Source organism: Electrona antarctica, assembly GCF_951216825.1.
Source record: "Electrona antarctica genome assembly, chromosome: 14".
NCBI classification, from domain to species: domain Eukaryota; kingdom Metazoa; phylum Chordata; class Actinopteri; order Myctophiformes; family Myctophidae; genus Electrona; species Electrona antarctica.
The window spans coordinates 5,114,876-5,128,193 of NC_136795.1; the positions used below are offsets into that span (position 1 = coordinate 5,114,876).

General features: G+C 46.3%; 1 protein-coding gene across 1 annotated transcript in view; it reads right to left on the reverse strand.

The window, feature by feature from the left end:
- The window catches only part of unc80 (unc-80 homolog (C. elegans)), a gene marked incomplete at both ends in the record, with an annotated part of 168,732 nt that overhangs the window by 6,132 nt on the left and 149,282 nt on the right, over positions 1–13,318 (reverse strand). The window contains 5 exon segments of the mRNA XM_079519777.1: positions 3,056–3,112; positions 3,675–3,843; positions 7,015–7,200; positions 7,794–7,959; positions 11,593–11,777. Coding sequence (XP_079375903.1) covers positions 3,056–3,112; positions 3,675–3,843; positions 7,015–7,200; positions 7,794–7,959; positions 11,593–11,777 — 763 coding nt within the window.

Below are 13,318 nucleotides of genomic sequence, written 5' to 3' on the forward strand. Positions count from 1 at the left end.
CAGAGACAAACAGCAGTGAACACATCAAACGGTCACCGTCTGCTCACACTGCAGTATTCTACTATAACTATACGACGCAGCGCTCAGGGCGCAGGCACATCTTCGCGTCAGAAAACGCCTCGTCCAGAGCGTCATTTCCATCCACCAGCTGTTTGAAAACCAGGAAGAGACGCCTGGACTAGGCATCTTCTTGGCGCGTATACAGTAATGTGCCCGCGTCCTTCCTCACTCACACGTAAGACACACTCCTGTGTGTTCTGTGTGTCATGGCCGCCTCAATGCATTTCCAATGGGAGTCACATGATTTGAAGACACACCATTGTTGCATGGGGGGAGGGCAGAAGACAGCCATGCAACAAGGTTGTGTCTTCCAACCATGTGACTCCCATTGGAAATGCATTGAGCCGGCCATAACAAACAGAAGACACAGGACACAATTGTGTCTTGCATGTGTCTTACGTGTGAGTGAGGCCTTACACAAGACAAATATGTTACAGGACAATTAACGCCGAATCACAGCGCAGGAGAAGAGCTCTGCTACGACTCATAACACCCAAAACAAACAAACAACAACAACAACTACCACATAAACAGCAACAACAACAATAACAACAACAACAACAGGGGGTTGTGGGGGAGGAGCAGCAAACCCAGGGCAAGAGAGCGTTGCAAAATGTGTGACTTATTTTATTTGAGTCGTACCAATACGAAGAAAAACATACACCATTCGAATCCAATTTTGTTGCTCATATACAGTATGTTCAATTGGACAGTGGATTTGACTAAAGCCCAAACCACACCAAAGGACAGTGGATTTGACTAAAGCCCAAACCACACCGACGGGTCGAGACGGGACGAGGCGGTTTCAGCGTTCGTCCCAGCGGTGCGATATGTCCTGTTGACCCAATTAGACCTGACACCAGATTCTACAAATGTCTAAATGTTCTAAATCATGACAGTTTTCTGGAAAACCTATGTTTCTATGTCAGTTGTGCTCAACCTTTTTCATGTCAATGATGACCCCCAGAATTATCTGTATTTGGCCTGCTGACCCCCATCTGAAAATATGTTGTTACAGGGACCCCCCCCCCCCCCCCCCCAGAAGCAAAGATTTGAGTTAAAAACGTTTGCTCTGAAAGAATATATATTCAAAGATTTACGCCACATTTTCAAGATTTTTCAAAAAATAGCAGCTCTACAAGCTCGTAGCGCGGCACCGAGTGTCGCGCTATGAGCTTGTAGATCTGATTTCTTTCCACAGCTAAAGTTTAAAATAATGCTTAAAAAACACCAAAAGGGGTTCCCTGTCCAGAATGGGACAGTGATTCAATTGGTTCAATTTAATGGCCTGAACCAGTGTTGTTTTCGTCGACTAAAACTAACTAAATGTTCGTCGACTACTTTTTTTCACTGACGAAAACTAAATGGAAACTAAATAGAAACTAAGCTATGATGACTAAAACTATGACTACATATACTGACAATTTCGTCAACAAATAAAAACTACACTAAAATGTTAGGTACGACGGTGGCTCAGGGGTATAGTGGCTGAAGACACAGACACTGAACCCCTAATTGCTCCCGATGTGCTGATTGGTGCCTTGCATGGTTTCCGCCGCCATCGGTGTATGAATGTGTGTGTGAATGGGTGAATGTAATGCACAATCTATGTAAAGCGCCTTGGATAAAGGCGCTATATAAATGCACCATTTACCATTTACCATTTATTTACCAGGAAGGGACTAGTGGACAAGAGATCCAGTATAAGTCATTTTACAATAATTGGTTGCATGCTGAAAATAGCCGAGCTTGTAGATCGGCTATTTTCATTACGACGGCATCAAGGCCCGCCAAAACACATTTTAGTCGACTAAATCAACTGTAGATTTAGTCGACTAAAATCTTATTATATTTAGTCGACTAAAACTAGACTAACACTAAAACATTCCAGGTGACTAAAATGGGACTAAAACTAAATGAAAACTATTCAACAGAATATGACTAAAACTAAAATCAAAGATTTTGCTGCCAAAAACAACACTGATGTAGACGCATGTATAACCACTGAACTGAACCAACTGAATCACTTGGGTCGACCCCGACGTGCAACAGGCGATGTCACACCGCTGGACCCAACGTTAAAAGCGTTTTGTTGCGTCTCGACACCATTGGTGTTGGGATTTAATCGACAGCAAAGGGTCATAAGTGTAGCCTCTGGTTTGTCATGCAACGAGGTGTTGCCACCCCAGGGTCCCCCAACGCCCCGACAGATTGGTATCCAGGACAGACCAATTTGAGACCAGCGAGAAGCCCGATTATTACACACTTTATGAGACACACCATGGTATACCGATGAGAGAGAGAGAGAGAGAGAGAGAGAGAGAGAGAGAGAGACGGAGAGAGAGACAGAGACAGAGACAGAGAGAGACAGAGAGAGACAGAGAGAGAGAGAGAGAGAGAGAGAGACTGAGAGAGAGACAGAGAGAGAGAGACAGAGAGAGAGAGAGAGACAGAGAGAGAGACAGAGAGAGAGAGACAGAGAGAGAGAGAGAAGCTGACATTGCTGATGATCTGTAGGAAGAAGGGGGGGTTAGAATGGGCAGCATGTAGTTGATGGGATGAAGAGATGCCTGCTCTAGGTGGCATCTTGCCGCTTCTTTGCGTGTATATGTGCCCACGCTCAGAGAGAGAGAGAGAGAGAGAGAGAGAGAGAGAGAGAGAGAGAGAGACTGAGAGAGAGAGAGAGAGACAGAGAGAGAGAGAGAGAGAGAGAGAGAGAGAGAGTGTGGAGGAAGTGTGGAGACCCCGATCGAGGCCTTCTTGATCGGATGTGGATGAGTGGTCACATGGTCACATGGTCACATGGTCACATGGTCACACGGAACGAAGACAGCCAGCGAGAAGGAGGAGGGGCCGTCACCCCCCCCCCCCCCCCCCCCCCCCCCCCCTTCCTCCCTCCCTCCCCCCGAGGTCCGGACGGACGGTGGCAGACGGACAGACGGTTCAGAATGACAACCAGCGGGACGGGACGACACACAACAGAGAGCGTTGTTACCTAGAGAGATTACCCTCCGTCAGCAGAGCCTGGGATTCATCTAGCACATTGGGCTCACTGCAGGAAGACGGGCGAAGAAGTGAGGGGTTTATATATATAAAAAACAAACGAACGGGCTGGACATTTTGTGGCCTTCTGGTATTCTGAAGACATAACCCTAAAAAAACCCTAAAAAGTTACCGGCGGCACAATGCTGCTCTGTGGCTGCCATGGTAAAAGATTACAAACCAATACAGTTACAGGAGACGCATATCCACACGCATAGTTTCAATATATTATAGATATTCCACTGTTAGACGGATGTTAGGCTCTTATAGCTTACGTGTAAGATTCTTGATGGCTATATTTCTATGAATTTGACGTATGGTCAGGTCATAGGACAGCCTATTCGTGATAATTGACACCTCCCCAGTGGACACGTGATATAAGAGGGAAACAGCAGTCTATAGCGTTAACAATTGTATACTTGTGCATGTGTACATGTGTGCGTGCGTGCGTGCGTGCGTGCGTGTGCAACCATGTGCCGCATACTGTGTTAAATGTTGTTCTTGTATGTATTTTGTTCTTATATGTGCACATCTTAACTTGTACTGTATCTTCCAAGAGCGTGCGTGTATACCTGTGACTGGGCAGCATGGGGCGGGGGGCGTCGGCTTGCGAGGGCGCCGTGCCCGTGGCGTGACTGGAGAAGCGGCGCTGTGACATCACTGATGACATCACTGATGACATCACTCTGGGCAGGAAGGCCTCGTGTTCACTGACCACACTGGGAATACTGATGGAGTCATCTGGAGAGAGAGAGAGAGATAGATAGAGAGAGTGAGAGAGATAGATAGAGAGAGAGAGAGAGAGAGAGAGAGAGAGAGGGGGAGAGGGAGAGAGAGAGAGAGAGAGAGAGGGGGAGAGGGAGAGGGAGAGGGAGTGAGAGAGAGAGAGATACTGACTTTACACGACAACCAACAATGACATTTAGCTAAAGCAGTAAAGGTGGCATAACGCTAGCAACGATACGATACGATACGATACGATACGATACAACTTTATTGTCAGCTTGCACTGAAATTTTGTTTTGCGTCCATGATGTCACCGTTCAAGATACAGGACACACACACACCACAGAAAAGAGATACTCTGCGCCAGTCTAAGCATGGACTTGGTCTGGGCCTCTTTAACCCATTGAGACCTGGAACGCATCCATGTCACGTTAGCGTTTAACCACATTAACCATTAACCCATTTTGGGCGGGAACCCCTTTTGGTGTTTTAAACATTATGTTATAATTTAGCTATTTTTGAAAAATCGTTAAAATGTGCCTCAAATCTTTCCGAAAATTGTCATGATTTAGAAAACTTTTTTTTTTAATTTCGACGTCAGGCCTGAATGGGTTAAAGGAACGTAACACGACCTCAACTGGCCTACCAACATTTAGCGCAGATCTTAATTTGGCTATACAGTTTGTTCTTATATACCATTGATAGGCTGTTAAACCAGGCCGTGCTACAGTACAACATCACAGTTTGAACAACAGACGTATAGAAAAGAGACAAGATGTGACTGCTAGCACCCAACGATCTAGGTCGGCGTAAGGAGTACATCCTCTTACAAATATAGTCAATATGAGAGGACCATGATAAGGTGGCGTCTATCATCACCCCCAGATATTTGTAAGATGGAACTTGTTCAATAGCTGAACCATGGATTGCCACCGGTGGTGTCTTATCACCGGGAGCAGGACCAAAGATAATTTCCTCCGTTTTCTTAGTGTTTATAATCAGATTATTTTTGTCACAACGCTACACTGGTACTGTTTCGGGTCATCACTGTCAGTCATCAGAGATATTAGAGTAGAATCATCTGAGTATTTCAGAAGAAACTGGTTTGGTGTTACAGTCTGCCGTGTAAAGAGTAAACAGTACAGGTGAGCTAATGCATCCTTGGGGTGCACCAACTCTAGTCCTGATGGGAGAGGAGAGTGTCTTATTTACCTTTACATGCTGATTTCTGTCAGTGAGGAACGTGTAATAAAACTGAATAACAAAATAATGAATGTGTAGCTGAACCATTTTAGTGAGGAGCAAGTCCGGCTGTATTGTGTTGAATGCAGAAGAAAAATCTGAAATGGATCCTGTGAATTAAATATGGCATTGTTGAGATGATGTTGTTTTCCAGAGCTTTCATGATAACAGATGTGAGTGCAGATGTGGTCTGTAATCATTGTGTTCTTTAGGATTTACCTTTTTTGTCAGTGGTTTTATGTGGGCAGTCAACCAAGCCTGTGGATTATCAACAATATGTTGAAAAATAGGCTGCCAGACAGGGGCCAATTCTGTGGCAAAATCCTTCAGAATAAGGTCGGCTTATTAAGTCAGGACCAGGGGATTTTTTTTCGCATTTAAAGGTGTAGTGAAACGGAAATGGTGGACATTTATTGTGAAGTTTCAAGTTGAAACACCGCTATGAAGTTTCTGAACCAATCAGAGCGTCGCATCCCTTCAGGGGATGGGACGGTAGCTAGGGGCCGTAGCTATGCTGCTGCTATGCTACGCAGGACAGCGTGTGGATGTTTGTTTACAAATCAGATAGTCGTCCAGCTTTACCAGTTTACTCTTATGTTGGCTTATTTCTACCCTATAATGTTTTCAGATACATTTTTTAGCGTGATGATTAAGTTGAAACCGAGTAATACACTCCCTGGATGTTATCTTGAATGGGAATAAAAACGGAAGATGTCTGTAATCAGTAGCAGCTGTGCAGCCTGTGCTGGACGGATGCGGAGATATGGGGAATTAAACGGGTGAGCTTCATTTTTATTGGCTTTTATCGATGTTGGCCTCGACACGTCATCACGCAGCACGTTTTTGTTTTCAGGAAGTAATACAAAATATATTTTTATGGACGTTTGATATAAAAACACACAAAAATGAGAATTTTCTCGTTTTTTTGGCATCCATTGTTAGGTATGCCCATATGATGACCACGGATATGGTCTAAAAGTGTGAAAAACTTATTTTTCATTTCACTACACCTTTAAACGAAAGATGCGCCTGGTTTCCTCCTCACTAATTCTATCCCCACTAGAGGGCACCAACACATCAAGTAGGTCTACACATTTATCTGAACCATCGTTTACAGACTCAAAGCGAGAGAAGAAGCTGTTTAAATCATTAGCAAACACCAGTTCATTATCTGTCACAATTGGCTTATTGGAAGGAGACATACCGGTCATACTTTGTGTCCCAAGTTGCCTTTGAAAAGGCAACTTGTAAAAAATGACTTGATCCCAAATCATCATATTGTTTATGTCAGTTGTACGCGACGCATAACCAGGGAGTACCCGAAATAATTCCCAGGAAAAAAATAAAAAAAAATAATACACTTTTTTTTAACATTAAAATTATGTTTATCTACGTGGTCATTTCTGCCAAGTTGTGCAATAAACGTATTTTTTGTGTTGTTCATTGTGTTTCTCCCATGTTTGCTTTGGGCCAATATAGCTGACATGATTACTAAAACTACAACATCAGTCAACCAGTATGAAGATACACTTGAAAGGTTTCTGCGGCCGCTTCAGATGAGGGGGTACCTGGAAAAATGTCTACCCCAAAAGGGGTACCTGGTCCAAAAAAGTTTGGGAACCCCTGGTCTATGTCAGTGGTTCTCAAACATTTTCATGTCAAGGGTCCCCAAAAATTATGTAATTAGCCACCGACCCCCATCTATGTCGTTTCAGGGACCCCCCCCCACCCCCCCACCTCCCCCCTCCCCCCAGAAGCAAAGATTTGAGTTAAAAATGTTCGCTCTGAAAGAATATGTATTCAAATATTTTTCAAAAAAAATGGCTAAGGTTTAAAATGAATGCTTTGAAACACCCCAAAAGGGGTTCCCGTCCCGAATGGGTTTAAATGGGTCTGATGAATGCCTATACATTGTAAATATTGTACATTTCAACGTCCTCTTACTCTCCTCCTGGTCCTCCTCGTCGGTGCGGCTCAGCGTGTCCTGGGACGGCTGGCGTGACGGCTGGCAGCTCTCCTGCTCCCACACGGTGCCCGTGCCCGTGTTGGAGCGCGACATGGTGGCCAGGCTGAGGCGGTACGCCGACGTGGACGTGCCAACCGTGCTGATGGACGTCTTGCCTTGATATGCTGTTGGACAAGAGGGCGAGATCAATACAATATTAGTATTATAATTATTACAATATTACTAGTCAATACCTTGATACGCTGTTGGACCGGAGCAGGGCCGTGCAGAGAGCACTGAGGGGGCAGGGGCTCAAACTCCAGAAAAGGGCACTTGTGTGGGCGCGCATATTTTTGGGGGTGGTCTTTTTGTGGAGTCCGTCCCTTGTGCCATTTCATGTCATTGGACAGTAAAATAGCGCGGTGCCGCGCTACAAGCTTGTAGATCTGCTATTTTGGGAAAATCGTGAAAATGTGGCGCAAATTTGGAATATACCTGTATATATGTCCTCAGGTCTAAATGGGTTTTAAAACGTTGAGAAGACGCTGCTGAACCCGTCTGAACCGGTCTGAACCTGTCTGAACCCGTCTGTATACCTGTCTGAACCTGTCTGAACCCGTCTGAACCTGTCTGAACCTGTCTGAACCCGTCTGAACCGGTCTGAACCCGTCTGAACCCGTCTGAACCCGTCTGAACCCGTCTGAACCTGTCTGAACCTGTCTGAACCTGTCTGAACCCGTCTAAACCTGTCTGAACCCGTCTGAACCTGTCTGTGTACCTGAGCCGCTGTGCACGGCCTCCTTGAGGATCTTCAGCTCGTTGTTGAACTCGGCGAACAGAGAGCTCTTGCAGAGCGGCCGCGGGATGAAGCGCCGCTCCAGCTGGTCAGCGATGTGGTGACGAGCCGTGATCTCCTCCTGGGAGTCAGCCGGCTGGGTCAACAGCTGCAACGCACGCACGCACGCACGCACGCACGCACGCACGCACGCACGCACGCACGCACGCACGCACGCACGCACGCACGCACGCACGCACGCACGCACGCACGCACGCACGCACGCACGCACGCACGCACGCACGCACGCACGCACGCACGCACGCACGCACGCACGCACGCACGCACGCACGCACGCACGCACGCACGCACGCACGCACGCACGCACGCACGCACGCACGCACGCACGCACGCACGCACGCACGCACGCACGCACGCACGCACGCACGCACGCACGCACGCACGCACGCACACACACACACACACACACACACACACACACACACACACACACACACACACACACACACACACACACACACACACACACACACACACACACACACACACACACACACACACACACACACACACACACACACAGAAAAGAGACAGAGTTAGAAAGAGACAACCAGTGGTATAAACTAAAGTAACTTACAATAAGTAAAACTTACAACTTAAGTATAGGCCTACTGTACAAAGTACCATTTTTAGGTACTGAGTATTTACAATTTTCACTGCGACACTGGGCTGTATGAAGATACTCTAGCACTCACCTTGCACTGTATAAAGACACTCTAGTGCTCACCTTGCACTGTATGAAGATACTAGCACTCACCTTGCACTGTATGAAAATACTCTAGCGCTCACCTTGCACTGTATGAAGATACTAGTGCTCACCTTGCACTGTATGAAGATACTAGCACTCACCTTGCACTGTATGAAGATACTAGCACTCACCTTGCACTGTATGAAGATACTAGCACTCACCTTGCACTGTATGAAGATACTAGCACTCACCTTGCACTGTATAAAGATACTCTAGCACTCACCTTGCACTGTATGAAGATACTAGCACTCACCTTGCACTGTATAAAGACACTCTAGCGCTCACCTTGCACTGTATGAAGATACTAGCGCTCACCTTGCACTGTATGAAGATACTCTAGCGCTCACCTTGCACTGTATAAAGACACTAGCACTCACCTTGCACTGTATGAAGATACTAGCGCTCACCTTGCACTGTATGAAGACACTCTAGCGCTCACCTTGCACTGTATAAAGACACTAGCACTCACCTTGCACTGTATGAAGATACTCTAGCGCTCACCTTGCACTGTATGAAGATACTAGCACTCACCTTGCACTGTATGAAGATACTAGCACTCACCTTGTACTGTATGAAGATACTCTAGCACTCACCTTGCACTGTATGAAGATACTCTAGCACTCACCTTGCACTGTATGAAGATACTCTAGCACTCACCTTGCACTGTATGAAGATACTCTAGCACTCACCTTGCACTGTATGAAGATACTCTAGCGCTCACCTTGCACTGTATGAAGATACTCTAGCACTCACCTTGCACTGTATGAAGACACTCTAGCGCTCACCTTGCACTGTATAAAGACACTCTAGCGCTCACCTTGCACTGTATGAAGATACTCTAGAGGTCACCTTGCACTGTATGAAGACACTCTAGCACTCACCTTGCACTGTATAAAGACACTCTAGCGCTCACCTTGCACTGTATGAAGATACTAGCACTCACCTTGCACTGTATGAAGATACTAGCACTCACCTTGCACTGTATGAAGATACTAGCACTCACCTTGCACTGTATGAAGATACTAGCACTCACCTTGCACTGTATGAAGATACTAGTGCTCACCTTGCACTGTATGAAGACACTCTAGCACTCACCTTGCACTGTATGAAGACACTCTAGCGCTCACCTTGCACTGTATGAAGATACTAGCACTCACCTTGCACTGTATGAAGATACTAGCACTCACCTTGCACTGTATGAAGATACTAGTGCTCACCTTGCACTGTATGAAGATACTCTAGCACTCACCTTGCACTGTATAAAGATACTCTAGCGCTCACCTTGCACTGTATGAAGATACTCTAGCACTCACCTTGCACTGTATAAAGACACTCTAGCGCTCACCTTGCACTGTATGAAGATACTCTAGCACTCACCTTGCACTGTATAAAGACACTCTAGAGGTCACCTTGCACTGTATGAAGACACTCTAGAGGTCACCTTGCACTGTATGAAGACACTCTAGAGGTCACCTTGCACTGTATGAAGACAGTAGCGCTCACCTTGCACTGTATAAAGATACTCTAGCACTCACCTTGCACTGTATAAAGACACTCTAGAGGTCACCTTGCACTGTATGAAGACACTCTAGAGGTCACCTTGCACTGTATGAAGACAGTAGCGCTCACCTTGCACTGTATGAAGATACTAGCACTCACCTTGCACTGTATGAAGACACTCTAGAGGTTACATTGCACTGTATGAAGATACTAGCACTCACCTTGCACTGTATGAAGATACTCTAGCACTCACCTTGCACTGTATGAAGATACTAACACTCACCTTGCACTGTATGAAGATACTAGCACTCACCTTGCACTGTATGAAGATACTAGCACTCACCTTGCACTGTATGAAGATACTAACACTCACCTTGCACTGTATGAAGATACTCTAGCGCTCACCTTGCACTGTATGAAGATACTCTAGCACTCACCTTGCACTGTATGAAGATACTAACACTCACCTTGCACTGTATGAAGATACTCTAGCGCTCACCTTGCACTGTATGAAGATACTCTAGAGGTCACCTTGCACTGTATGAAGATACTCTAGCACTCACCTTGCACTGTATGAAGATACTAGCACTCACCTTGCACTGTATGAAGATACTCTAGCGCTCACCTTGCACTGTATGAAGATACTCTAGAGGTCACCTTGCACTGTATGAAGATACTCTAGCGCTCACCTTGCACTGTATGAAGATACTCTAGCACTCACCTTGCACTGTATGAAGATACTAGCACTCACCTTGCACTGTATGAAGACACTCTAGAGGTCACCTTGCACTGTATGAAGACAGTAGCGCTCACCTTGCACTGTATGAAGATACTCTAGCACTCACCTTGCACTGTATGAAGATACTCTAGCACTCACCTTGCACTGTATGAAGATACTCTAGCACTCACCTTGCACTGTATGAAGATACTCTAGCACTCACCTTGCACTGTATGAAGATACTAGCACTCACCTTGCACTGTATGAAGATACTCTAGCGCTCACCTTGCACTGTATGAAGATACTCTAGAGGTCACCTTGCACTGTATGAAGATACTCTAGCACTCACCTTGCACTGTATGAAGATACTAGCACTCACCTTGCACTGTATGAAGACACTCTAGAGGTCACCTTGCACTGTATGAAGACAGTAGCGCTCACCTTGCACTGTATGAAGATACTCTAGCACTCACCTTGCACTGTATGAAGACACTCTAGCACTCACCTTGCACTGTATAAAGACACTCTAGCGCTCACCTTGCACTGTATGAAGATACTCTAGCACTCACCTTGCACTGTATAAAGACACTCTAGCACTCACCTTGCACTGTATAAAGACACTCTAGCACTCACCTTGCACTGTATAAAGACACTCTAGCGCTCACCTTGCACTGTATGAAGATACTAGCGCTCACCTTGCACTGTATGAAGATACTAGCGCTCACCTTGCACTGTATGAAGATACTAGCACTCACCTTGCACTGTATGAAGGGCCTGAGCAGGACAAAGATGGGGATTCGGGTCCGCACTATGAAGTCGATGAAGTCCCAGAAGGCCATGCCGCCCACCTTCCTCAGAGCCATCTCCTTGACCTGCAGACTGAGACGGTACCACTGGTTCCCCAGGGAGCGCTCGAAGCACACCAACACCACCTTCAACGCTGAGAGAGAGAGAGAGAGAGAGAGAGAGAGAGAGAAAAGGGCAGGGTACAACACGTTTTTTTTATGTATTTCTTCTTTGAATTTATTTGTTCGGCCCAAAATATTCTGTTTGTTGTCACGATTTGTCACGATCCGAGTTGGCTTTGTTCGAGGCTTACAGATCTTCAAATAAATTATTTTTGAAATGTCTATGGGGAAAATGCATGGGGAATTATTCCCTGGGTCATGACAGGAGGCGGGACTGCGACACTCTACAGTGTCCGACTTCGTTTTGAGCCGATATAATATATGTTGTTTGTAGCAGCAAAAGGCACAATTGCTCAGAGTCGGACGAAATACGACATTAGAGTTAGGCCCCTTGTTATTTTTTCACGTTGTCATTTTTTATAGGGGGAAACATTAGGCCACACGTGTATGGATAGGAGCACATCCATGTAACAGGTTTCAAGCCGACGGAGAGACAGATCTCGTTCAAACAGCTGATCGCTCGACGCTGAAGCACGGTCATTTTTATTAGAGAGGTAAGGCCATGCAGGTTCAGAGTTGACTAGTGAAATGCAAATGAGCCATTAACTGGAGCAATGCCCGTCTCCAGGCTGTCAGAAGGTGTGAACGTCACTGCTTGAGGGTCATTTTAGCCAAAAAGTAACAAAAATAAAAGAAAATGGTATGAGTCTATCTAAATTCATATTTAGAAAACGTATTTAGAAAACAAAAATATTCAATTGAATATTTAGGAAAAGTCATGAAAGGGGAACCATCACAGAGCTTCACCGGCAAAGATAATCCACTTAAAAATCTCAAAATGGGTCAGAAAGACCTCCTAGGGGCACTCAAGTGTTATGACCTGGAATGCATATGTGTCACTTTAGCGTTGAACCACATTAACCATTATTTTATATACTTCACTCTGCCGCTGTTAACCAGATAAGCAGCCTGGCTTGTGGACTCGGCCAGCCACTCTCTGCGGAGGTCCTTACCTAGCCTGGCCCAGCCTGCAGTGTGCTTTCTGGTATAGAGGGGCGGGTAGCGTGCGCATGGAGCAAGCACTAAGTACTAAGTAGCTGGCTGGTGGACTCGGCTAGCCCCTCTCTGTGGAGGTCCTTACCCAGATAAGTGGCCTGGCTAGTGGACTCGGCCAGCCCCTCTCTGTGGAGGTCCTTACCCAGATAAGTAGCTGGCTGGTGGACTTGGCCAGTCCCTCTCTGTGGAGGTCCTTACCCAGATAAGCAGCCTGGCTGGTGGACTTGGCCAGTCCCTCTCTGTGGAGGTCCTTACCCAGATAAGTGGCCTGGCTGGTGGACTCGGCTAGCCCCTCTGTGGAGGTCCTTACCCAGATAAGCAGCCTGGCTGGTGGACTCGGCTAGCCCCTCTGTGGAGGTCCTTACCCATAAGCAGCCTGGCTGGTGGACTCGGCTAGCCCCTCTCTGTGGAGGTCCTTACCCAGATAAGCAGCCTGGCTGGTGGACTCGGCCAGTCAGCTCTGTGGAGGTCCTTACCCAGATAAGCAGCCTGGCTGGTGGACTCGGCTAGCCCCTCT